Source organism: Otolemur garnettii, unplaced genomic scaffold, assembly GCF_000181295.1.
Source record: "Otolemur garnettii isolate 467f Iridium unplaced genomic scaffold, OtoGar3 scaffold00075, whole genome shotgun sequence".
Lineage (NCBI taxonomy): Eukaryota > Metazoa > Chordata > Mammalia > Primates > Galagidae > Otolemur > Otolemur garnettii.
The window spans coordinates 8,611,675-8,637,219 of record NW_003852470.1 but is presented as its reverse complement, the minus strand read 5'-3'; the positions used below and the strand labels follow the sequence as shown (position 1 = coordinate 8,637,219).

General features: G+C 47.8%; 1 protein-coding gene across 1 annotated transcript in view; it reads right to left on the bottom strand.

The window, feature by feature from the left end:
* The window catches only part of CPXM2 (carboxypeptidase X, M14 family member 2), a 117,672-nt gene that overhangs the window by 73,704 nt on the left and 18,423 nt on the right, over positions 1–25,545 (bottom strand). Inside the window, exon 3 of the mRNA XM_003794077.2 lies at positions 15,009–15,118. Coding sequence (XP_003794125.1) covers positions 15,009–15,118 — 110 coding nt within the window. The remainder of the gene's footprint in view (positions 1–15,008; positions 15,119–25,545) is intronic.

The following is a 25,545-nucleotide window of genomic DNA, read 5'->3' as shown; positions in this document are numbered from 1 at the left end:
ACAGCTCAAGTGTTTATAATAAAGATCTGGAGGCACTGCACAGCTGCACTAGAATCATCAAAGAAAGGTCCCATTTTGCAGGTGTGTGTGGCCGGTGCTTCAGTGTGCTGTGTTACGGTTTAATCCTAAGGACGTGATGGTGCCCCTCTCAAGTACAACATTCCAGCCTCTAACTCTGCAGCCAAGGAGGTCATGACAGCAGCCTGGAGGGTACAATTACCCAGTCACTCCTTTTCTGTTTCTGTAGGGAGTTACCCTCCCTGACAGAGATTTGCCACACATTAGTGACCTACAATATCACAACTCATCTTCTTTCAAGGAACCGTGACATGCATTTATTTTTTGTTGTGGTTCTCCTTTTCTTGTCAACAGCCCACGAGCCTGGAGTTTAGAATAGTCAGATGCATTTGGTACAATGAACCTCCACTGTACCCTGACTGTGTGTCAGATACTGGCCTGGACAAGAGGAATACAGCTGGGGGAACATGTGCAACTCTGTCCTCTTAGAGCTGAGAATGGGCAGAAGGGCTGAAGCCTACACATGGCACCTGTATCTTGGTCTTGACATCTTAAAATCAACCACCAAACCGTGCACTGGTTAAGAGCATGTGCTCTGATGTCCCACTGCAGGATGAGACGTCCTGGACACTTACACACCATCAACTCCAGCAATCTGCCTAAGTGCTCTGTGCCTCAATTTCCCCATCTGTTAAACTGCAGGCAAAGATAATTTCTCCCTCAGAGTTTTCCCAGTGCTTACAACAGGGCCTAGCACTTTAAAAACAAGCACCCCATAAATGTTAGTTACCAGAATAATTAAAACAATGAATAATTTATTAGCACTGGCAAAAGGCAGAATTATGGGTGCTTTATGAATTACTTCGAGTTTTACAAAACACTAGGGAATTACAGTACTATTCCTGCTCATTGCTGTCACGTTTTCTACAATGTCAAATATCTAGAAGACAGTTACAAAACCTGAAGAAAGAGGAGACCTATGAAGTTCTCAAGAGGTGCTCATACTGCCCCTCCAGGAGACCTTTGGCTATGTTGGAAGTCATATTTGACTGCCACAACTCGGGGAGGAGCGTGCTACTAGTATCTAGTGGATAGAGGCCAGTGCACAAGATGGTTCCCCAACAAAGCACTGCCCCCTAAAATGTCGGTGGTGCCAAGGTTGAGACACCCTGGTCTGAGGCTAAGCAGACGAGAAGAGAGCTGCCACATAGCCTGAGAGGTCTGCCCAGTGGAATCATGGAAACTTGAAAGAAACTCCCACCAAAAGTCTACGGACCAGGATTTAGAATTAAATTCACGGCTCCTGTTTTGCTAGGCAGGATATTTGCTTCTGCTGCCAATCTCGGCTCTTTCTGAGAATACTAGACAGTGAAATGTAGGGCAGTGTCAGGGGAATGGGGAACCCTTCCTGAAGATGACTCATTGGGAAATGACAAATCATCTCTGCAAAATCAACTGTGAATTTCAAAACCAAGCGCTGGGAGAATTCAGGGACAGAAGAGGCCCCAGCCCCAGAGATGCCACCAAATTACACCCCAGTGCAATAAATGATATTCCATGCATGCCTCTGAGAGACCAAGAAAAGACTACATTCATCTCTTTCTGTTTAATAATGTAGGGAAATGGTTGATAAATTTTGGAGAAATTTCAATTAAAAGTTGGTGAAATAAAAAGTTTGATTCCTTAAAGGATAACTCAGTCTTGAAAATACCCCTAATGTAGAAAGATTCCTTCTGTGACAGCACCAATTAGAGAATTAATGCAATTTTCTTATGGCAATGAAATGCTATCATCACTTTTCACCTTAACAAAAAAATAGAACACACCAGTGCACCTGACAGACTCAATTTTGTTTAAGATAATTGTGGACATGACTAACTCCATAATAAAGAGAAAACCTAGTACTGAGATCAAGCTAAGAGGATTTTTCTCTTTCAAGCTGATGGCATAAGCATATTAGTTGTTCCATATTCTTCACTCAAAAATCCACCCCCACAAAGAAAACAAGATGTGGAAATACAACTTCAATCTTTGATAAAACTGTGAGACATTATAACTTCCAAACTGCAATATTCAAAAATAGGAATCAGAAGAGGAATCCCAAGAAATCAGAGGAGGAAACCCAAGAAATACCATGGGTCCAGCAATGAGGGATTCTAACAAAGGAGAGGATTCTCAGAATGATGGTGAAAAGGCCCAGGCTAGTAGCCATGGAAGAAACCAGAGAACAGCCCTGTCAGCACGTGGCAGGCCAGAGGGCTTCAGCAGGGATGTCTAACAGAAACACAAAATCAAAGTGAACTAAAAATCACCAACAGGCTCGGCCTCATAAAAATTACATTGCAGGGTATTTCACGGACCCATAACTATAGAAGAAGCTGTTCTTCAAAGTTTAAACAGGCCTAGTCTAGGAAAACAAAAAGTCATCAATAAATGATATAAAGTGAGTATTTCTTGGCTCAGTCGGAAGCAACATTTACATGGTCATAATAATGAAAATTTAAATATAGATTTGCCCAAAAAGTGAAATACAAGTTTACTAAAAAGATTGAAGAGGGGTAAAGAAGTGATAAAAATGAAATGATAGCTTCATCTGCCATAATAAGAATCTGAAAGATAATGTCAAAAATCTATATATCAATATATGCATATTATTTAGAGATAAAGATTTAAATTCCTAAAAAGACAATCAAAAGGAAGGTCAAGTACGACCCCATCCACATAGTATTTGATGGCAGTCAGGGGTTATGGAACATGGAATATATTTGATAGGAGGAGATCACTGCTTTTTTGTTATATTCCTTTTACTTGCTTATGAAATGAACTAAAATAAATTTTAATCTTAAAAAACAAAAGGAAAAGGCTTTCTCGACATAGAAAGTGACTGATGTAATTGCCCACTTTTTATTCTTTGGTGCCTTTACTGTGAGCCGGCCGTGACCGTGCGAAGTGCTTTTCAGTGGACAGACAAAACAGCCCATCTCCAGATCATTCTGTGTAGTGAAGTCAGTGATCTTTACTGAGCATATTTCATGATCACAGCCTGCCTCTGTGCAGAAACATCTGGAAGCAAATTAAAAAGTCATATCCCAGGGAATGCAACTATTTAGCAATTCCAGGATAATTGACTTACAGCGGCTGCTCTGCAGACGCAGCCCAGGGCTATTTGGACAGAAGCAGAATGAAGCGATAGTTATTTTAAAATATTTGGGATGAAAAAAAGATCTTAAAAGCAACACATTTTGGGAGGGGTGACTTACCTAAAAATGTTAGATGTGACATCTGATTAATATAGTAAGTAACCTTCCATAAAATGGCCATAATGTGCTCTGAATGTCTGCCTTCCATGAACGTGTGGGATGACTCTCTTATAAACTTATGAAACTTCCCAGGTGCAAATCAGCTGATCCTTCTGCAAATTAGCAAAGCATTTTGTCCCAATTCAGACCCTAATCATCAGTAAAGTCAGATAAAAAGACATACTCGTTGTTTTTGAAGCCATTTTGAAAACCCCAAACCAATTTCTTAACTATTTCTTTGCATTGGCCAAGGAAACCAGCAGATGTCTAAAATTTTAGATTAAAAACATTTAAAAATACATGCACCATAAGCTATTTATTATTTAAAAAAAAGAAAAGAAAAAGAAAAAATATACTAATGGAAAAAGAAACTAAAGAATCTTTTCATGTCAACATTCTAATTCACTTCAACTAAACTCTGGGAAACACATCGACTTTTAAAATTGTCTACGGAATGAGTTTAATTATCAAAATAAACAATTACTGATTTGCATTTCAGCAACCCACACAGAGACAGTGAGTGTACTTCTTGTTCACACAGCACAGAGGAGCGTCTGGAATCCTATGCTGTCTAATTTCAGGTTCTGGTCCAATAGCTCATTATCTGAATACCTCCAATTAGGTGAGTCACTCGGCAAAATGGGGATAGAAACAATTCCATGAGATAGGACTGTTACCATGGTTGCACAAATCTGCGTATTTTCTATAGTGACTGGCCCAGAATAAGCACTCGATACACGGGAGCCACCGCGGGGACAAGCACCATTCACTTAATGTTTGTTATGCACCTGCTGTGAATCGGGGATTAATTCCACTTTGATACAATCTAAGTTTTCTTCTATTAATAGGTGAGTTTGGTCCATTTAGCTCACTGACAGATGTTCTTTGTCTGAATGAGTCACTGACTTTTCTTAGCAATTCTATTATTACTGCTGCTTTGGTTTTTATCTTTATCCATTGACCTGTTTTCTTTACTTTAAGTGCTTATTTCCTCTGAAAATTTTAAATGTCTCTACCTTTGTTTTAGTGGTTGATTTAGTAACCCTGCCTTTATGTAACATACTTGATTGTGTATTTATTCCTTCCCGACCGTGGGCAGTGGGAAAATCATTATTTCTGCTTCCTGCTCCTTCTCCTCCTCCCCCTTCATCACTGACTCAATCATTCCCTTATTCCTATTGTACACTTTTAAAAATCTAAATCAACTATGTCTCTCTGATTTACCAGCTTTTCTGTAAAGTTTTCACTGAACTTAAACTACAGAGAAAAGCTCATGAATCCCAAGTGTGCAGTTCAATACATTTTTACAAAGTGCACATGCCCACCCCCAGACCGAGGTTCAGAATACAAGGCGCCGCTCCCAGACATGCCTTCCCTCCACAACAGCCAGTGCTCTGACTTAGACTGGTTTTCCTATTTTTACATTTCATATAAATAAAACTTATCATAGATACTCTTTTGTGTCTGGCTACTTTTGCTCAGTCTTACATCTGGGAGATTCCTCCACATGACTGCACCTATGGAAATTCGCCCCTTTCCATTAATTGGTCAGAAAAATGACTGGTTCACTGTCCTGCTCACAGACATGTAGATTCCTTCCATTTGGGGGTTATAAACCATGCTGCTGTGAGTATACCTGCACCTGTGTTCTCATGTACATGTGACAAGGGATGAAAGAATGAATCTGCTAGGTCAGTGCATATGAGAACACCTAGCTTTAGTAGATAGAGCAGTCCCCTCTGAGCTCTGAAACTTTCCATAGCTTCAGTTACCTGGAGTCAGTCACGGTCTGAAAATATAAAATGGGGAATTCTAGAAATAAGTTTTTAATTGCATGCCATTATGAGGTAGGTGATGACATCTCTCCGGCCATGACGCACCCTTGCTGGGATGGGAATCCTTCCTTGTCCAAAAGATTCCTGCCCTCCACTTACCAGCTGTCTTGAGTATCACAGTGCTTATGTTCAAATAGCCCTTATTTTATTTAGCAATGGCCCCAAAGCATAAGAGTAGTGATGTTGGCAATTTGGGTATCTCAAAGAGAAGCCATAAGTGCTTTTAAGTAAAAGAGTGAAAGTTCTCGACTTAGTAAGAAAAACATCTTATGCTAAGGTGGCAAAGAACTACACAAAAATGAGTAATCTCTAACCGGGAAATTGTGAAGAAGGGAAAGGAAATTCGTGCACAGTACATGGAGGGCTCAGTACTGTTCGTACCTTCAGGCCTCCACTGGGGTCCTCCAAGGAGAAGGGGACACCACTGTACTACCAAGCGCACTTCCAACACGGCTGTGCTACTTCAATTCCCAGTGATGAATCAAGGTTTCTGTTGCTCCACATCTTTCTCAAAGCCATTCTGATGGCTGTGTGTCATATCTTATTGTGGTTTTAGTTTGTATTTACTTGACTAGGCAAGATGGAGAGCTCCTTTTCTTATGTTTGTTGAGCCCCTTTTCTTGCAATTGTTGGCTGTGGCATTGGTTCATAGTCACATCATGGCTCCAGTCCCACTGGCTTTCTTTAGTCACTCAACACGGAATGTCCCTGCCACCACAGGGCCTTTGCACACACTGTTCCCTTCAACCCTGAATTCTCTTCTCTCCCCTTTGCCCCACACTGAACTCCTAACTTTTAATCCTGCTTGTTTGGGGATTAATTCCACTCACTCAAGTTTCCCATCCTCACGAGAGGCTTGCAAGCTGCAGCCGGAGGCAGGTTTACTGAGGAGACAGAACCATTGTGTGGAACTGTGTCCCCCAAAATGATATGTTCAGGTCCTAAGCCCTGGAACTTCAGGATGTGACCTTATTTAGAAATGGGGCTGCCATAAATGTGATTAGGTAAGATGAGGCCAGACTACAGCAGGACGGGCACATCCCATGGGACTGTGTCCTTAAACAAGGGGAAATTTGGGCACAGAGGCAGGTGCAGAAGGATGACAAAGCAGAGGCTCGGAGAGAGAAGGCCATGTGACCACAGAGGCGAGACCGCAGAGCACCGTGGAGTGCCCAAGGCCACCAGGAGCTGGACAAGGCAAGGGAAGATCTCTCAATCCCTCTGACAGGCTTCAGCAGGCGTGCATCCTGTAAACCCTTTGATTTTGAGTATTCCAGAACTGTGAGAGAACCAGTTGTTTGAAACCACCCCTACCTGTGCTCTCACCTATGTCCTGGCAGCCCCAGGGAAGCACTGCACGTGGTCCCCGCCTTTTGAGTCTTCATTGTGCACTATGATTGTGCCCTTAGTGATTTCCTCTCCCCATGACACCACCAGATGATCACAGTTGTAGGTCAGAACCACCAGGGCATCCTCAACTCCCTTTTGATCCCTCAAAACCCTCATCCAAACCTCAACCAGGCCCCAGCCAAAAATCCTGCTTTCAAAATATCCTAAATCCAGCCACTCTGACCCCCTGTCACTCCTGTCTTGGCCCAAGCCAGCACCATCTCTAGTCTGGCCTGTCTCCCTGCTCCATACTCCCACAGCCTCCTGCTGCTCCTTGGCGATGGTGGCAAAGACCCCAGGGCTTTTGTTCTTACTGTCCCATCTGCCCAGAACGCTCCTCCCACAGCCGCCCAGCTCCCACTGATCTTCCAGACACTTCCCAGTGGAGCACACCTCGAGCTCCTCCCTGAGGAGTGCTGCCGTCCCCAAGCAGAGCTCCTGACTCCTCTGCCACCTGCCTGCTGCTGGCTCTGTCTGCCTGCTCCCCACGACACTTGTCACCTTCTAATGAACCATAAAAGCCATGGCTCATCAGGTTTCCTGCTTTGCCACCCCCACTAGAATGTCATCTTTGAGATAGAAGGATATCGGTTGTGGTCATTGAGGTATCCCAACCCCCTAGACCAGGGCCCTGCGCACAGCAGGTCCCCACTGGATATTTGATAAATCATCAGGGGCCGTCTGGTTTTGCTTATCATTATTGTCTCGGGACTTATTACAATGCCTGGCACATAAAAGGCTCCCAGATGTGCGGGGTTTTGTTTGTTACAATGAAATGAAGACATAAAGAAACCAGCTCTGCCTCTCCCTCTAGGCCTACCCTCCCCCCGCCCCCTGCCAGCCTCCTCTGCCTGAACAGAGTTCACTGTGTCATTGAAACACTAACACAGGAGGACCTGCATGCCCAGGCACATCCAGGAGACCGTCGGCTGCCAGCATGCACTGGGCAGGCAACCAGAAGGTCCACAGCCACGAGGTGTCACACTAGAGGGGACAGGGTGTGACAGGGTCTGAGTGCAGATGTTCCTCAGATTCTCTGGACCTTCCCAGATGTGGTCCCAAGAGGTCCTGGGGCAGCACAAGCCAGTGGTCAGGGAGAGGAGCCATGAGTGGGAAGGGAGGGAGGCCACGAGCCGCTGACCAAATTGAGTCACCGTGTGGGTGCCCAGATGGAAGGGAAGGAGCCCAGGTTGATCTGCAGCCAGAATGCTGGGATTTGAGTCTCAGGTCTCTGCTCACTCACTGTGAGGTCAGGGCAGGTCACTCAGTCTCTGACATCAGTTTCCTTATCTCCAAAACAGAGATATTCCTCTGAGTATACTGATGATTATGTGAAATAATACTTTCATAACACATTAAAGAAAAATCCACATGTTAAGGGGAACAGAATCTACTTCTGTGGCTCCCTAGCGATCTGAGATTTGTGGGCCACAGAGGTTTTGCTGGCCAGGGGCTCCCTCTCTCCCCTTCACTGCGGTTGCGAGGTCCCTCTACCCGCTCCTGTGTCCCTGTCGTGAGCCTCTGACAAATGAGCACAGTGCATTATCGTCACTACGGTGAATACTCACTTGGATTTTTCCAAGAGCATCATAATTTAAAATATTTGGTTCTGTTATTCCCATAAAAATCCAAATACCCCAAATTCCAGCATTTTGGCTTCTAAACACTGTCTCCCAGACGGCTGTATGAAGCCAGATGCAGAACAAAATCCCTTTATCAGGACAAGTGTGGAGTTCCTTGCCTTAGAAACTATTTCTACCGTGATTATTTTCATTCTTGTAGCACCTCGTACATATATAGACCCCAAGAAGGGCTCGCTGAGTCACAGCAGGGATTCAAGTCGCCAGGAAATAACTGAAGCTGAGAGCCCTGAGAGTTGGTAAGGTCTAAAGGAAAAGAGAGGCTGCAGGGTCAAGGTCACTGGTCCCAGTCCAGCGAGAGGCAGGTGCGGGCCGAGCACGGGCAAACCAAGAAAACAGTGCTGCCTCAGGTAGTCCACATCCTTCCTACTGGAGAAATGTGGGCTCTGCTTTCAGGCAAGGCGGGCCCCAGGACCACTGGTGCTGAAAGGTACAAGGCCACGGACGTGTAGGCCGTGCCAGGCATCAAGCTGCGACACTGGGGTAACTAGCTGGTTCAGTGTTCTGCAGGGCACACGTGAAGCCCCGGGCCAGTGGCCACCTTGAAGGCTCATGCCCCATTTCAGGTAGAAAGATAATGAGAAGGTTAGAACTAGATCCCGATGCCAGCATCTGGGGGCTGCTCAGAATTCCTCTGAAGAAGTGACTGAGGAATGAATCTGCGCATCCTGCCAGCGGCGCTGGGGAAATGGCTCTGACAGACACTAAGATTATGACCAGACATTTCCTTAGGAAAGAGCCCCAGGAGGCAAGCTTCTCCAGGGGCCAAACTCTGAGTCATTTCTAAGACGCACAATGCAAGACATGGGCCACAGAGTGTCAAGTGACCGTGACAGGTCACCACAGACAGCCAGAGGAGTGAAGACACTTTGCCACTTTCTTTTTTGGTGACCTCAAAACGTCAACTCTTTCTTCCAAGCTCCGATCTGAGCGTCGGCTTTCTTATATCCCAATCACAGGCAGGAACCGTGGTGCTATACACACAATCTCAGTATTCACTTCCTCCGCTCACAAGTCAGGCCCTGACTTATCCTAATTTTAAGGTCTTCAGAATGAAATCCAAACCCTGACCTGTAAAACAACCAGCGCTGCCTCAATCTTCCCACAGAGGAAACACCCAACTTAATACCAGAGGTGGGGTAAGTCACTTAGGTGGCAGTGCTGTCCCTGAACCCCCCTTCCTTAGTTTATGAGCCACAGAAAATGGACTAGGGTCCTCAAAAGATTTCTCTGGACACGACAGGAGAGGTCCTGATCCACATGGGTTGATTCCCCCTATTCCCAATACAGGGTCACCTCCTGAGACTGACTATAGGCAGAAGAGCCAAGCTTGGCCTCAGAGGTCACGGGCAGCAACGTCTCTGCAACTCTGAATGTTAATTTCCGGTCTGTCTCTGGATGCTCCTGAAGCTCAAGAAACCAGTAATTCGGTGATTTTTTAACTGGTATACCCTGGCAGAGTAAGGGACTGAGATTTCCCAGGAGAGGCAGATTAGAGACCTGAGCAGCTCTGAAGCTCACTTGTTGCTCCCAACAATGCTGTGAACCAGTATGCCATGAGAGGATCTTAGGTGTGCTGGGAAAATTTTTAAAGGTCATTAATTAAATTATTCTAGAAAGAAGTACAATGCACACTTGCTTCTTCTTGTTCTTTTTGATCAACATAATTTAAGTGTGCCATGGAGGTTTAGGTTCAAGTGTACATGAGATAAAAAACGTTGAAAAACACTGCACTAATCGTTTGTAGGTGCAATGACAAGTGAGTTAATATAGAAGGACCATGGCCCATGAGAACAATCACAGGTTGAGTGGCCACACCCTGCTGTCCTAAGGAACTGGATTTCCACCCTGGAATTCTTAGAAGATCTGAGCAGCTCTGTAATCAGAAAACTAAAAATAATAATAATAATTCTTTTAAAAAAAAAAAAGATGTTTAATTGCTAAAAATAACTTCAAAATACAGCTTAAAAAGAAAAAACAGGGAAGTCAGGCAACGGAAGGGGATGGAAGGCAGAATGAAGTGCTGAGTTCTGGGGCAAACAGGAAAGAAAATTTGCAATGAAACAGCATGTGGCCCCTGGAGCCCCGGGACTGAGGGGAGAAGCGGCACGCAGCTCTGTCTCCCGCCGCCTGTACGCACTGAGGCCGGGCACTAGTACTCAGTCCCACAAACCGTTAACAGACTGGCAAAAGCCACACATGAACTGTGCCGCCGTGTCAGAATGACATCGGCCTGTGTTTGCCAACCATAGATGAGTGGATATGCAACAGCAGACCGCATATGACAGCAGCCAGGATTAGAGACGTTCCCCACAACAGCTGTGGCTCCCTTGAGCGCAGCAGCTGTGTCCCAGAAGCAGTGATTAAGCACACACTCGGCACAGGGAATGCCCAGAAACACGAGAGCCATGTTATCTGCAAGGAGCTCGGCACTCTGCAAGGTTGCCAGCTGAGTAAAGCCACTAGGGTTGTTGTCAGAACAGAGAGACCCGTGCGGCCTCTCGCTCCAGCGGTTGTACCCAGAATGCGTCTCTCTGTCGACCTGAGCAGCATGTTCACAGCATCATTAGGAGCAACAAGTGAGCCTCAAAGCTGTTCAGTCTCTAATCCGCCTCTCCTGGGAAATCTCAGCCCCCTTACTCTGCATTCCATGTGTCTGTTTTCTATAAATCACAGGTAATAATAATAGGACTTGTCTCTAGTGTTGAGGAATAAAGGAAACGAGTCTAAAGCACTCAGCACAGTGCTGGGAATGCGTGGAGCCAACTGCTGCTGTCGCTCTGCTAGAGGCATCTTGAAGACCGGGAATCAACAGAGCTTCTCGCCTTTGCCCTTTCAGCACAAGTCAGAGAGAGGAGCCGCGAGCTGGGGTGGGGGTGGGGGGTTACGAGCTGGCGGGGCGGGGGGGGGGGTGTGCCACGAGCTGCTGACCAAGCTGAGCTACCCGGGGGTGCCCAGATGACAGGAAAGGAGCCCCAGGTTGCTCTAGAGCCAGAAAACTGGGATTTGAGTCTCAGGTCTGTGTTCACTCACTGTGGGGTCAGGGCAGGTCACTCTGCCTCTGACATCAGTGTCCTTATCTCCAGAACAGAGATATTCCTCTGAGTATACTGATGATCATGTGAAATAATAATTTCATAACACATTAAAGAAAAATCCACATGGTAAAGGGAACAGAATCTACTTCTGTGGTTCCTGGCAATCTGTGATTCATGGGCTGCTGAAAGAATGAATCTTAATGGGCACAAACACACCATTTGAGAAGTGCCCAGGACAATTTTCTCTATTCCTTTGGCTCCTCATAATACCACAAAGGTAGCAGGGCCAGCAGTGGGACCTGCAGTTTGTGTACCATGACACACAGCCTCAGAGTAGGCAGGCATCCCCTCTAAGGCCACAAAGCTGGTTAGCATAATGACCAGCTCACATGGGCCAGCCTACAAGCCTCTGGCCTGGACCACAACTGCTTTAGTGACTGCAGGGCCTAGGCCAGCGAAGGACTGGGTGCACCCGTTCCCATCCTGCTCTGGGACATTAAATGCAATTTCTAATTCTGACACTCTCTTGTTTCTTGATCACAAAACTCCATTAGCTCAACACGCCTACAAAATACTCATATGTGAGACAAGAGGTGGTTATTTTTAAACTGCATTTTAAACCATTATGTGTGGGGAGATGTATTTTTGGAGGACTGACTTTAATTTCACACCTGTGAATCACACTGCCTGCAGCGCTGGCTCTGGAAGGTACTGAACCACAGAAAGGAGGCCCCAACTTACGTGTGATTTCCCTGTGGGGGGCTGTGCACCAAAGCCCACTCATAACACAAGTAGCATTCTACTCTCCGGGGTGGACACCACGTAACCCATGAGGGTTCAGAGTCCGGAGGCCAGGCATGGCAGGCCCAGCTTTGGCTATTAAAGTACGTAGATTTACTCGTGACAGGACGTCAGAGTAAACATTTTACCACTGAAAAAAGTATCCACATAAAGTCAAACAGCCCCAATCTGGTTCCCAAGAACCCCCTTATTTCACCCTGAACAAAGGCCAGAGAGTATGTCCTGAAGATGTGGTCACCAAGGGAAGCCTGGTTTCTCCCTGGGGTCAGCCTCCAATGGGTGAAGGATACAGGAGGCCAGAGAGATGACCCAGGACTAAGGACAACCCACTAGCTACTCCCTGCTGGATGACCTGTCCACCGAGGGGCCTCCTGCATAGCCCAGCAAAGGCAGGTCAGTGGCGCCATCGGCATACGTCAGCATCAGCCAGGCTCTGTGTACATCCTCTGTGCACCTCACCTGTTGCAAGTGCTGCTCTGGGCACCAAGGAATAGATGAGCAAGAGACAGACCCCATCTAACTTGGGGTTTACTTCCCAGGAGGGGACAATAATACCCAAGGAAATACATAAGCAAACGAATAAAGAGAAGCAGTGCCGTGCAGGAAATTAAGAGAGACTCCCATCACCGAGGGCCAAGCTGGGGTTTTATTCAAAAAGCAACTGGAAGCTACAAGAGGCTCCCCACAAAGGAATGAGATGATCCAGTAAATGTCTAAAATTATAAATCAACTAATTCTACCACTCAGTGACCCCTGTGAGCACTCAAGAGCCCTCATTTTCCTGAGGAGGCAACCGAGCCTCAGAGATGCACAATAATCATTCCAAAGGTCCCAAAGTTACAAGTACCAAGGCCAAGGTTTGATCTCAGCATGGCTGATTGTGACACTGTGGTGTCTCACGACCATACTCTGCCTGAGTAATTCCCAAATGGAGGGACACAAACAGAACCCCCAGGCCCTGGCCCTGCAGGGTCCATGGATAAACATGAACATGTCCTCTTTTTAAAGGACAACTTGAGTTACAGAGAAAGCATTCAAGTCATCAGATGACCACCACCTTTATTAACACACAACATAGTCCCCACAGGCCAGTTTGGACCCGGCCCTGCTCAGGCCTGATAGTCATTTACTCAGAGGACTGGAGCCCGTTCCAGGGTGCGGGAGGCACTCTGGGATCACAACAGCAGCTCCTGTTCAAACTCCGAGAGTCTGTGTGTTCACCCTCTTGCAAAACACAAGAGATTTCTTCAATTTCCAGATGTACATATCCAAATGGTTTCTTAACAGTTAACTTTTTTAATAAGTATATTCCATTTAATATGTGTATTGAGGGAAGTATATTCCCTTTAATAAGTGTATTTCCTTGGGTATTATTGTCCCCTCCTGGGAAGTAAACCCCAAGTTAGATTTCCCTGAACTAAAATGTAGTAAAGTTCGAGAGGTTTTAAAGTCTGTTTGATGTGATCAATTCTGGGGGCAGTGGGGACACAGAAGCATGGGGTCAGAACTTGGCTCAGATACCCTGGTACCCACGAACTCCTGGAATGAGCCTCATCCACTCTTGTCTGGCTCCTAGCACCGTGGCTGCCCCTGCACTTGTGTAGCAACCACAGGAGGAATGAGAAGTCCACTCTGCCACTCTGCCTTGAGTGTAGCCTCAACAGCTCCCAGGGCCGGATGGAAGGGCCAACTCCCTGTCCCAATAGAGATGGTGCATGTGCCACTCAATAGTTACAGAGCAGCCAGGGAAGAAAACTGAAACACTCACCATCAGAGAGCCACACAGCACAGCACAGACGAAACGCTAAGTGCAAGAGGGCCGGGGCAGCACAGCCTGGGGCAGGAAGAGATGGCAGCAGGGATGACACAGCAGGACAATGGTTCTCCCCACCACGTCCACTTCCTCATCCCTGGAACCTGTGTGTGGTTGGGTTACGAGGCAGAGAGGAATGCCCACTGTAGGCAAATTGAGTTTGCTCTTGGCAGGGAGGGGAGCCCAGATTACCCAGGTAGGCCAAATGTAATCAAGGACTTTCCAAAGTAGCAGAAGGAATCAAAAGAGAGAAGAGAGCTGGTAATGTGAGAAGGACTCAACCTGCCATGTTGGCTCTGAAGAAGGAAAGAACCACAATCGAGGGGTGGGGCTCCCTCCAGAAGCCAGAAAAGGCTGGGGCCTCCAGAAAGAATTAGCCCCCTGAGCCTTCTATGCTCTAGAACTATCAGAGAATAAATCTGTGGTGTTTTAAAGGCTAAGTTTATGACAGGTTGTCACAGCAGCAATGGGACACTCATACCTGGGTCAGATAGGGACTGTCTCACTTGGACATGATGGTGGGCAAGAGGGGGTTCCAGGCAAGAGGAGGGAGTCTGGAGTGGAGACTCGAGTGCTGTGTAGGGGTCAGGGAAAAAGCCTGAGCAAGGCTTTAGGTTTGGGAGTGACGAGGGGAGACCTAATAGCAGCGAGGTCCAGGGATCTGGTGCCCTCAAGCCTCAAGGACTGAGGCCAAGCAAGATGTACATGGCCAGCAGGGTGTGGGTCTGTGCAGGGGACATGATGGAGGAAGCCTCAGGACACCCTGGAAGACGTTTGTGTGGCAGAGAGGAGACACACTGGCAGGGAGGAAAGTAGACAGACGCCACTGCCTCCTGTGCCATGTCTCTGCCCCGCCCAGGCCCACAGGTGTTCCTTATTCTCCTCCTGCCCTTCCAGACTGAGGGGATGTGGAGGGGATGTGCTCAAGAGGCAGAGGTGGCAGACCCACCTGGGCTTGGGTACGGACGACCTCACTCTTACTGTGATCTTTGAAGAGGGCACTTCCTCTCTGAGTTTCAGAGCTAACCTCTGTAAATTGAGGATTGTTGAGAAACACCCTCCCATATTATGAGGATTGGAGATAATGCATTTTAAATCCCGTGCACAGAGCCTGACCCACAGTCAAGGAACCACGGCCATGTCCAAGCAGTGCGCCCAGAATCCGGGGCTGGTACCTGGATGTTGAGTCGCCCACGATGTGCTCCCAGGCCATAGCGCTTCGCCGTGGAGGCATGAAGCTGGAAGTCTGTGATTTTTAAGGTTTCCAGACCAAGAGGCGGGCAACCTGAAAAGGACAATGCTTGTTAGAAACAAAGACAGAGGCTGACAGAAGTGAGTGTCCGATTTCTAACTCTGGCCACGTCCTTTTCGTTTCCCCCTGAGCTCTGTGCACAGGGCTCAGCCCCACCCTGGCAGGACTCAGCTGCTAACGCCAGGCTGATTCTCCTCCTTGTCAGCATCTGCCTCATGGGTGTTTCTGCTGTGACATCTCCTCTCTGTTGCCATCCATGCTACTGTCTGAGGCTGTTTCCAATTAAGGGCTCTTCCACAGCATGACTCAGTCAGAGAGCATCACTGGTTAGAAATTTCCAAACAAGCCCATGGCTGAGCGCTGCAAATTAATCAGAACTTTGATTTTTTTGATTTTGCTTCAAAAACTCTGGCCTTTGTACTGTGTATGCTAATGAGCAGAGCCATGTAATAGAAACAGAAAAAGAATCTGTCTATTCTCTTTCGTTTTTGACAAAACTGGTAATGTTGAGCACAGCTCTAAACACCATTTGTCCCTGAACTAAAACACCAGCTCTGGGGCAGGCCAGCCCACCACCCCACCCCACAGATGAGGGGCACCCACAGCCACTGCCAGGACCCAGCCCCAACCCACCCCAGGGTGCCGTTCTTACCCACCACCCCGACCTGGGCCTGGGTCGTCCCAAAGGGATGCTGCCCCCACAACATCTGACCTTAGAGAAAGGAAACAAAAACTCCAGAGTAGAAGAGAACAGAATCAACATCTACTAAAAGTATCAGCATCCTGCAGTGCAACAGAGGCAAAGTTACCCAGGTGTGTGGGTCACTGCTGAGGTGGAAGTGCCCAGAGGTCCCAAGGGAACCCGGGAAGCACAAGGTGTCTCTTCATCATGAATAACGCCCCCACCCCAGGGAAAAGGGTCCACTGGACTCAGGCAATAGGCGGAGCCTGGGAGACCCAGCTGCCAGGTACTCTGTGGCCCAGAGCAAGAAGGGCTGCCGGGTGCTGCAGCCAGGGGGATTCAGCCCTACCAGGCCTGAGATTTCATAGAGTTCTTCCCCTGAGATCTCACAAGACGAAACCAGGACCCAGATCCAGACCTGGGATCCAGCCCCAGAGTCTCCAGGCTAGCAAACACAGGTCCACTGCCTCTGGCCCTGCTGACACCTGCTGGGAGGGTCCTGGGCTGGGGAATGAAGCAGAGGGGCACACACACAGGGAGGGACAGTGCCACTACCACAGCTGGTCATTGTAGAGAGCAGAGCCAGCTACAGATGGTGCCAGGAGCTATGCTGCTCCAGCTGGCTTCTGTGAGAGGGGCCCTGTAAGGGGGGGGGGGGTACCATGCAGCAAATGGGGGGTCTGTGCAGCAAAGCAGGGATCCACATGAGCAGGGGCTACATGGGGAAGGGGGACATGCAGGGAGTGGGTGCCCCAGAGAATGGGGGACCGTGCAGCAAGGCGGGGGTCTGTGCAGCAAGCACTGGAAGCATCAAGGCTGACCTCACAGCAGGCAACCTCCTTACCTGCTCGTCCCCCGACCCCGGGGGTTTGCCCTTGGACCTTCCAGGCATAGAGAACAGAAGGCATTAGTCTGACCCACATGATGGCAGTTCCTGGGTACTGAATGTAAACTAGTTCTCAATCCTGCTTACCAGAAAGTGACTTCAAGTCCCTGACAACTTCAAGAAGGGTAATTGCTCACACACCTTACTCAGAAATCCTGCTGCCTGCCTCCAATAGCCACACTTTGTCACAGAACTGTCTCATGCCATGGCAGCAGCAGCTCTACCCAGCTGGCCCCTCTTGTAATCCAGCAGCACCTGTGGCTCGGGCCCTGGCCTGAGTTCCAAGCCCACCCCCATTGCCCTGCTAGACCTTATCCTGAATGCTGCCTGCCTCTGGACACTCAGCTCTATTCACAGCACCCACAGGAGGCCCTGGTAGGGGTTCAGGGCAGGGTGTGTGGGTTAAGGTTGCAGATAGGCAGGCTGCCCATCCTTTTAGGGGGATTGGAGTCCAGGACGTCCTACAGATTGCCACTGGGGGCCTGGGCTTAGACGCTGGGATCTCGGGCTGCCTGGGCTGCCTTACTACCTGGCTCCCCTGTCCTTGCACACCTCTCCCTCTCGCTCCCTGCTCTCCTCCTTGTCACCTGGTCTCAGCCTGTCCTGCCTAAGACAGTCAGTATCTCAGGAATGAACAGCCTACCCCAATAGACCCCACCTGCTGGCCCCCTGCCTCCCACTGGCCTGGCAGCAGAGTCTGTGGGGCATGTTCCTATGTCCTGGGGACAGCCTCTCTTCATCTCTACTCAGCCAGCTTTGGTTTCAGGCTTCAAGGGACCGAGGATTTCAGGCAGTGGCAGGGTGCTCAGGAAAGATCTGAGACTTTCCCACATGACCAAGCAACGGAAATCCAAAAGGTACCTGCTGCCACTTTGATGAGCCTGTTTCACAGCCATCCACCAGGTCCTTCCTTCCCACCTGACACAGCAGCTGGTGCATTCCCTGTATTCACCAGCTAAATGACCACCAGTTATATCACTTATACAGTCAAATGATCTACATATCATTTATAACAGACAGACATGGACAGATGCACAGCTTGCCAGATAGGCAGACAGACGTGTGTGTGCACGCGCACATAAAGTTCATGTGCAATTTAAAATAGTTTAGTAAATTGCACATGAACTTTACATCTACCTATTATTTACTAGCTCAATAAAGTGACAGTAATTACTATTCAAAACAGTTCTTCCAGAAAAAGAAAACAGCTTATGTGTATATGAATATTTTAATTCAAAAAAGGATCTACCTGAATAAAATTACATATTTAGTAGTTACTTTTCTGTTGCTATACAGAAGCTGTACAGCATCCTCTCATGAGCTACATAAAAGGTGAAAAGAAAGTGGGAATGAGGGGTCTGGCGGGGACACACCTAACAGCAACTCACATGCCTGATGCCTCTTCCTTCCCGGGACTTGACCACCACATGCAGGTGGCTGGGTAGAGGGTCCCCCAGCTGCAGCCCTGGCAGCTGCCACATCTGACCAATAGCCAGTTTCTTCCACTCCTCCAAAGATATCACAGCAGACCCAGAAGATCGACGCCCTCCCTCCCCAGCACAGACGATGCCTTTGTTGGGGAGCCCAGATAAACACACACGAGCTCAGCCTGCTCGCACATGTGGGCAGACAGTGGTCCCAACACTCTAACACTAGGATTTTTCCCCTATTAGAAGACACTATCTTTAGAGCCTTTATTTTGTTTGGAAGCCTGCTCCGTAGTCCGTGCCATTTACGAAGAAGCTAGAAACGGATGGTCCACACAGATCCACAGGATGTCCTTGAAAGGCAAGATAGAGCTACTGCCTGCATTGTCAGTGAGGGCCCTGCGGTTGTGAGAAACCAGTGCTGGCCAGCCTTGCCAGGAAGGGGCCTCGCTGGAGGGAAGACGGGAGGCTCACAGAAGGACCAAGCCCAGGACACAGGACAGGTGCGGGAGGACAGGCCACAGAGCTGGGTCATCCAGGCAGCAGCCACCAGCAACCCATGTGAGGACACCCGACTCCAGAGGCACTTTCCAGCCCACTCCATACCTCTCAGGGTTTCTTTTCAACCTTTCATGTGCTTCCAGAGAGGGCCTGACTCGCGTGGTCACCTGTCTGCTCATTGGGAACCAGGGTGCCCTTAGCAAAGCAGAGGGTATAAATGCAGGGGACACCAAGTTCCCAATCGCCAGGTTATGTGGGGCAGCCATCTGTAGCTGCATGTCCTGTGCCAAGGGCAGATACGGCCGAGCACAGGCCACGCCCAGCTATGAGGACATTGGCTGTCTAGCCATCCCCGCTGGCTGGCTGACCCCAGAGGGTCAGCACCTCCATCTCCACCTCCTCTCCACCCATCCTTTCATTAGATTTGCATTCTGTGCTGGGGCTTCGATCTCGGTTCACATGGCCCTGGCCACTGGGGCCCTTTCAGACCCTTGTCCTCTCCTGGTGTCTTCTATCCCGGCCCTACAGTTTGCTGCCCTGGGCTACACCCTGCTCCTGCCCCTGCCCTCGCCCACCTGGTGTCCACAACAGGTGTTTTCCTGTTTTTCTCTTTCTTCTCAGACCAGACCGTCCATTCCGGTTTGGGTTTTTGTTCCCGCCACCCTCAGACTTCCTCCCTAAGAGAAACCTCCCTCCTATTCCCACTAACGATCCACCGTGGGCATCTAGACTCATGTACGAGATGTCCCAGCTTCCATCCACACTAGCAGAGGTCAAATCATGTGTACAAAGTTTAAACTCAGGCCCCCACTCAAGAGCTCGTTTGGAGACCAGCCTGCGATGCCACGTGAGCACCAGGAGCTCAGTGCTTGTTTCAGCAGCAGATAAGAATGCAGCCCTGAAGCCACCAGCCAGCCTCCCGCCCTCTGCCGCTGAAGGCTCTAGTTCTTCTTCCTCTGTACTCTGTCCCCTTACCCAGGTGGCACAACCCCAGGAGGGGTCACAGAGCCACAGCCCCAAGGTCAGCTTTGCTCAGGTGGTTTCTTTCTCTCTCATCAAGCCTCAAAGCCTGCCCTCTCTTCCTTCCATCATGGCTGGCCTTTCCTGTGAACATCAATGTATTCTGACAAACTCTACTGCACCCCCTCCTGGTACTACCAGGTTTCCCCCAAAATAAGATCTACCCAAAATATAAGCCCCATCAGGATTTCTATGCATCTGTTAAATATAAGCCCTACCCCAATACTAAGACCTAGTGATGGGCTTGGCTATGCAGCGTATCTGCATAGCCACGCCATGCATTTCGGCACAAAGAGGAAGACATCCCTTGAAAATAAGCTCTAGTGTATCTTCTTGAGAAAAAATAAACATAAGATGGTGTCTTATTTTCGGGGAAACACAGTAGGACACCACGCGCCCCCCACCCCCACCCCTAGGCAGGATCCTGCTAGGCTCAGATAAAACTATCCACTAACCAGCCAGGAGTTACCCATCTTCCCCAAATCACATTTGAAAACATTATTTTAATAAAAAGTTTAAGCATAAAGTTGTTTAAGCACAAACTCTCTATCCCACATTCCTTTATGCAAAGATCAGCAATGTAAACATCCCCTCTCGGAATCTCAGTATTCCAGGAACAGTTCCTAAGCCCGTCTCTGTGACTTAGACTCAAGGTTTGACCTAAGCTTCCCCACAGTTAAAATAAGGAAGGATTTTCCTATGTTGGAGAACAGGAAAGTAAGGGACAGGAAGAGAAAGGACAAAAGGAAATGATCTTTTGATTTAAAGATTCTAAATTAACTCAAAATACAGAGTCCTGAAAGGGTCTCCAGACTGACTACTTAATGCTGATGAATTTCAGGGTTTTTCAGCCCCTTCTTTCTACCCTGAGAACATCGTCCTAACGATATGTGACAAGTCAGTCATTCGATGTCCAAAATGAGCAGAAGGACCTGCCCCTTCCCTGTGGGTTCACCTGCAAAGGGGAACAGTACTGTGCTGGAGAGAAAGTTAGGCAGGACGATCAGGAAACCACAGGAAAGTGCACTCGCCACTCAGGAGAGAGGTGGGGGTAGGAAATCTTAGACATATAGAACAGTCTGGAGGCCTCAGCGTCACATGCGCAGGAAGGGTGACCCTATGCTCCCGAAGCCCTTTAATGTGGGCCTCTGGCTGCATTCTGGGGTGTGCAGAAAAGAGGTGGCAGGCAAGAGCAGTTCCTATTCCCTCAGGCCAGCTCTCCTGGGCTCTAATGTCTGAGCCACATGCTGGCCTTTGGACTCTGGCCACAATGGGGGACCACTGTTAGCACGAGACCCCAGAGGCAGCTTCTCCGAGGCAACAACCAGCCAGACCAAACTCCCAGTGAGAATGAACCAGACTCACGGAAGCCTCCACATCTTCAAAACCAGAAATCTGAAAAGGCAGAGATGGCAGAAAGGACTCAAACTCTCCCAGAACAGTCCCGGGGTTGTCCAGGACCGCTGGGAGATCACCAAAGGAGCGGCAAGCAGACCAGCGGGAGACTTCTCATCAGCCGCTCATGCATCCAAAGGGCTGAGCGAAAGAAAGTGGAATCTGGACTGCACTACCAGCTGAACTAGCTGTCAGCAGCCAAAGTAATTAGGGGCATTTCAGACACAGGAGGACTCAGGAAACCCACCCCTCCCACCGTGACCCCAGGCCCTTGCTGAAAGAACTGCTGGAATAGTGTGCCCACGACACAGACACAAAGCCACATGGACGTAGGCAGAGCGAGAGCCTCAGACAGTACTTTCCCCCCCCCCAAAAGACTGAAGACTCTGGCAGGTAAAGAACTCCAAAAGCAAGGCAAAGTCAGGATGGGAAGGAAGAATTCCTCCTGCTTTAAGTTCTCAAAGAAACATCTGGTCCCAGTTGCAGGACCTGCCAATCAGAGTTCCACTTCCCACTGCTGGGACCTTTCCCCCGCCCTTCAGAACACAGCACTGAGGACGACAGGAGTGTCCCACTGGTGGCCAAGCACAGGGAGGAGAAACACATGCTTCCAAGTTTAGTTCAAATGTCTATAATCAGGGCTTGGCGCCTATAGCTCAACCGGCTAAGGCGCCAGCCACGTACACCTAAGGTGGCGGGTTCAAATCCCCAGCCCGGGCCCGCCAAACAACAATGATGGCTGCAACCAAAAAATAGCCGGGCGTTGCGGCGGGCGCCTGTGGTCCCAGCTACTTGGGAGGCGGAGGCAGGAGACTCGCTAGAGCCCAGGAGTTGGAGGTTGCTGTGAGCTGTAACGCCATGGCACTCTACCCAGGGGGACAGCTTGAGGCTCTGTCTCAAAAAAAAAAAAAAAATGTCTATAATCACAAAGGAAAAGAGAACATCTCTGTTGCAAATGTGTGTTTGTATTACAGCGTCAATCAATGAGGTAATTGCTAGATTCAAAGAGTGCTTGAAATAAATGGGAAACTCATTGGCAGCTCCTCTTCCCCAGCGGTGCCCTTTGAGGACAGCAGCCAGCAATAATGACTCTGAAAGGACTAGACTTGGCGGCCACGGGGCCAGGCTGGGTTCCCTGCATCTCCTACAAACACAAGCCATCAAATCAAGTTTCTGTTGCTTCTAGGAAGAAAAAGGCTCTAATCCTGAGAAGCACGTGGGTGAGAAGAACACAGGAGAAAGTGTGAAAAGAACACTTCAGGAAAATATTAATTAGAGATCAGAGACATGTCACAATCTGGAGGAAAGGAGAGTGACAGTCATTAAAGATGAATCTGCTTTTCTCCTGAGGAGCACACAGCTCTCAGAACGTGCCAGTGGAGCAGGGCGGCATTCCCCAGCCCTCTGCTCTTTTCCCCGGGAGAGGAAGATGATACCCCCTGCCTGGTTCTACCTCCATCCTCCCCACATACATTTAATTAGATCGATCTCTTGTGTCTACATTGCAGCGACTTTACAAAACAGACATTAACCCACTGGCATAGATTCATCCTTCCTCCTCCTCCTCATTTTCCATAAATTTTCACATGTGCATATCAACTCTCGAACAAATTGCAAGTACCCATTGCCTTTAACATCATGGAGCTCTTTGTGACCCAGAAGTTACATGGCACAGTCAGAATACAGCATGTAAGTTAGGATTCCGAAACTGGGGCATCACTCCCCACACCCCACCCCCGTTATCCCAAATCTGTCAGGGGTGGGGAATGTGGAGAAAGCTGCTGTGAGAATCGCGTCAGGAAAACTATTTTGGAAGCACAGCGATTTGGGGAATAAGGGGACTAATCTGCAGGCAACTACCATGAGCCAGACCCACTGCAGACATTGCATCGTTTAATCTCGTAATGACCACAAGGGACTGGTGTTATCATCCCCAGTACACACACAAATAAACTGAGATGCAGAGGGGCTGAACAGGGTCACACAGCTACTCAGTGTCCCAGGTAGAATCTGAAAATCAAGTGTGACATAAATGCTAAGCATAATCTTTCTGCCATCTCCGTGTCAATCAAAAACTAACAGTATAACACAAATGCAAGTTGCTTGGTGGTATATGGAGTCACACCAGGAATGCAAGTTGCTTGGTGGTGTATGGGGTCACACCAGGAATGCAAGTTGCTTGGTGGTGTGTGGGGTCACACCAGGAAAGAGCCACAGCTGGGACAGGCATCACCCATTGGCAGAGCGGAACTCAGCATCCATGGCCTGCTGTGATCATCTCAAGACATCGAGGGCGCTGCCAGGAACAGGCTCACAGCCCTCCTGAACTTTTGCTTTCATTGTTGCCTATAAACAGAACAGCTTTGACGTGCAGAATTCTTTCCTTTGCCTTTCTGAACTTGACATTCTCTTTGGTCAATGAAGTGTGGAGGCGGCTCCCCAGAGCAGAGAGAATGTGTGTGCAGTGGCTCTCTGCCCGCCCCAGACACTGCTGGCTCCCAGAGGGCCACAGCCTCTCTCTGGGTCTTGGGAAATCTCTGAGCTATGCTCAGCCTAGTCCAGTCACCCTCAGAAAGCTTTTTAAAACCCACTGCATTAGAAATGACCATTTGGTCCTTTACCACTGGACTCCTCCAGACAACAGTTTTCACCCTGAGCAACGGAAGCCCCCAGAGAACTTAAAGGATACCCTGACCCCTCCCAGAGACCCTGACCAGTGGACAGAAAGGGGCCCTGACACTGGTCTGATGCTACTAGCTGAGTCTTCTGAGACAAGCAGTGCCTCAGAGAGTCTCCTACAACCTGGCTGTGAGGTCCCTTACCTGTGATCCCACACAACCCCAGAACTCCCTTCCCAGGCCCCAGGGGATCCCACAGAGGACGCTCTCCCAGGATCAGGTTTCAGCCCATGGAGGCTAAAGTGTTTCAGGTCTGGAATCAGAGCCTCCTTCAACCTGAAAGGCTCTGACCACTTATCTCCTCCTTAAATGGCCAGCTCAGTGGCCCCCTCCTCTGAACAGCCTCCGGAGACTTCCTCCTGCACAACCAACCCCGTCTTCCAACCCTCCTGCCTGAGCCCATTCTGTCCAGCCGTCTGCCTGAGGAGGTTGTGAGCTTCAAGGGCAGCAATGGTGAGTTTTCACCTTGAATTCCCATTGCCCACCAATGTTTCCCAAATAAATGGATGAATGTGAGCTATCACCCAATATAACTGACAACTCCATGCCTGCAACATCAAAGAAAACTAGTATTTTATTCTTTTCTTTTTGGTTTTTTTTGGCTGGGGCTGGGTTTGAATCGGCCACCTTCAGCATATGGGGCCAGCACCCTACCCTTTTGAGCCACAGGCACTGCCCTTAGTATTTTATTCTTTATATGTTTCTTATAAAGCCCAAAAATGGAATCATTGATTCAAAATGGCATTTATCAAATCTCAACCACTTCCTTTTTATCATCTTCATGATTTTTTTCTATATCCAAGTACCACCTCCACTATTATTTACTTCATATTTTGTTTAAATCAAATTATTTTAATGAAAATTTGTTAGTGTGAAAGGAAACCTTATAGCTAGATGATAACACAGCAAATTATCTTTGCAACATTGGGGTAGGGAAAAAATTTTAATATGAAATAAAAAAGACTAACCACAATGTAAGATAGGTATGATTGGCTAATACTGAATTTAAGAGCACATTATTCAAAAGACAGCATTGCTAGAACAAAAGGTGAGCCAAAGAGTAGGAGAAAATGTTTGCTATGCATATATTCAACACAGAACTTATACCCAGAGCATTTTTAAGAAAAGCAAACAAAAACCTTCCCATAAGCCAATAAGAAAAACAATGATCAAAAGATCTGAGCAGGTATTCACAAAAGAAGTTATCTGAAGGTCAAGTAAGCGTTAGTCATTAACTACCAGGAAATTAAGACCACATTGAGATATCAGTATATATCCACTAATAGGAATAAAATTAAAGACTGACAATATCAAAGGCTGATAAGCAAGTGAAGTAACTGCAACTCCTACCGCAGCTGGGAGGGTTAATTGGTATAATCAATTTGGGAAAATCCCCAGCAGCATTTATTAAAAATAAATACTCTTAGCCTATGATAAGAAATTCTTCTGGGTATACATCCATCAGAAATGCAATCACACATACACCAAAAGACATATACAAGAATGATCCTAACAACATTAGCTGTAATAGCCAAAAACAGAACACAAACCAAATGCCCATCAATATGAGAATGAATAAATAATGATGGGTATAGTTATGTAATGGAAGAGGAATGAAATTAAAATCTAAAAATGTCATTTAATGTATATGATGATTTCATACCCAAGTCCAATTACAGAAGTAATTATAATTAAGAAGGTCTAGCAAAGTTGCTAGATATAACATCTATATACAAAAATTAACTATTGCTAGCACCTGTATGCTAGCAATAGAGAGCACAAAAGTATCACGGAATAGCAAGCATCAAAAAATAAACACAATTAAAGATGTGTAAGGCCTCCTGAGAAAATTAATGAGAGAGAGTAAGAAA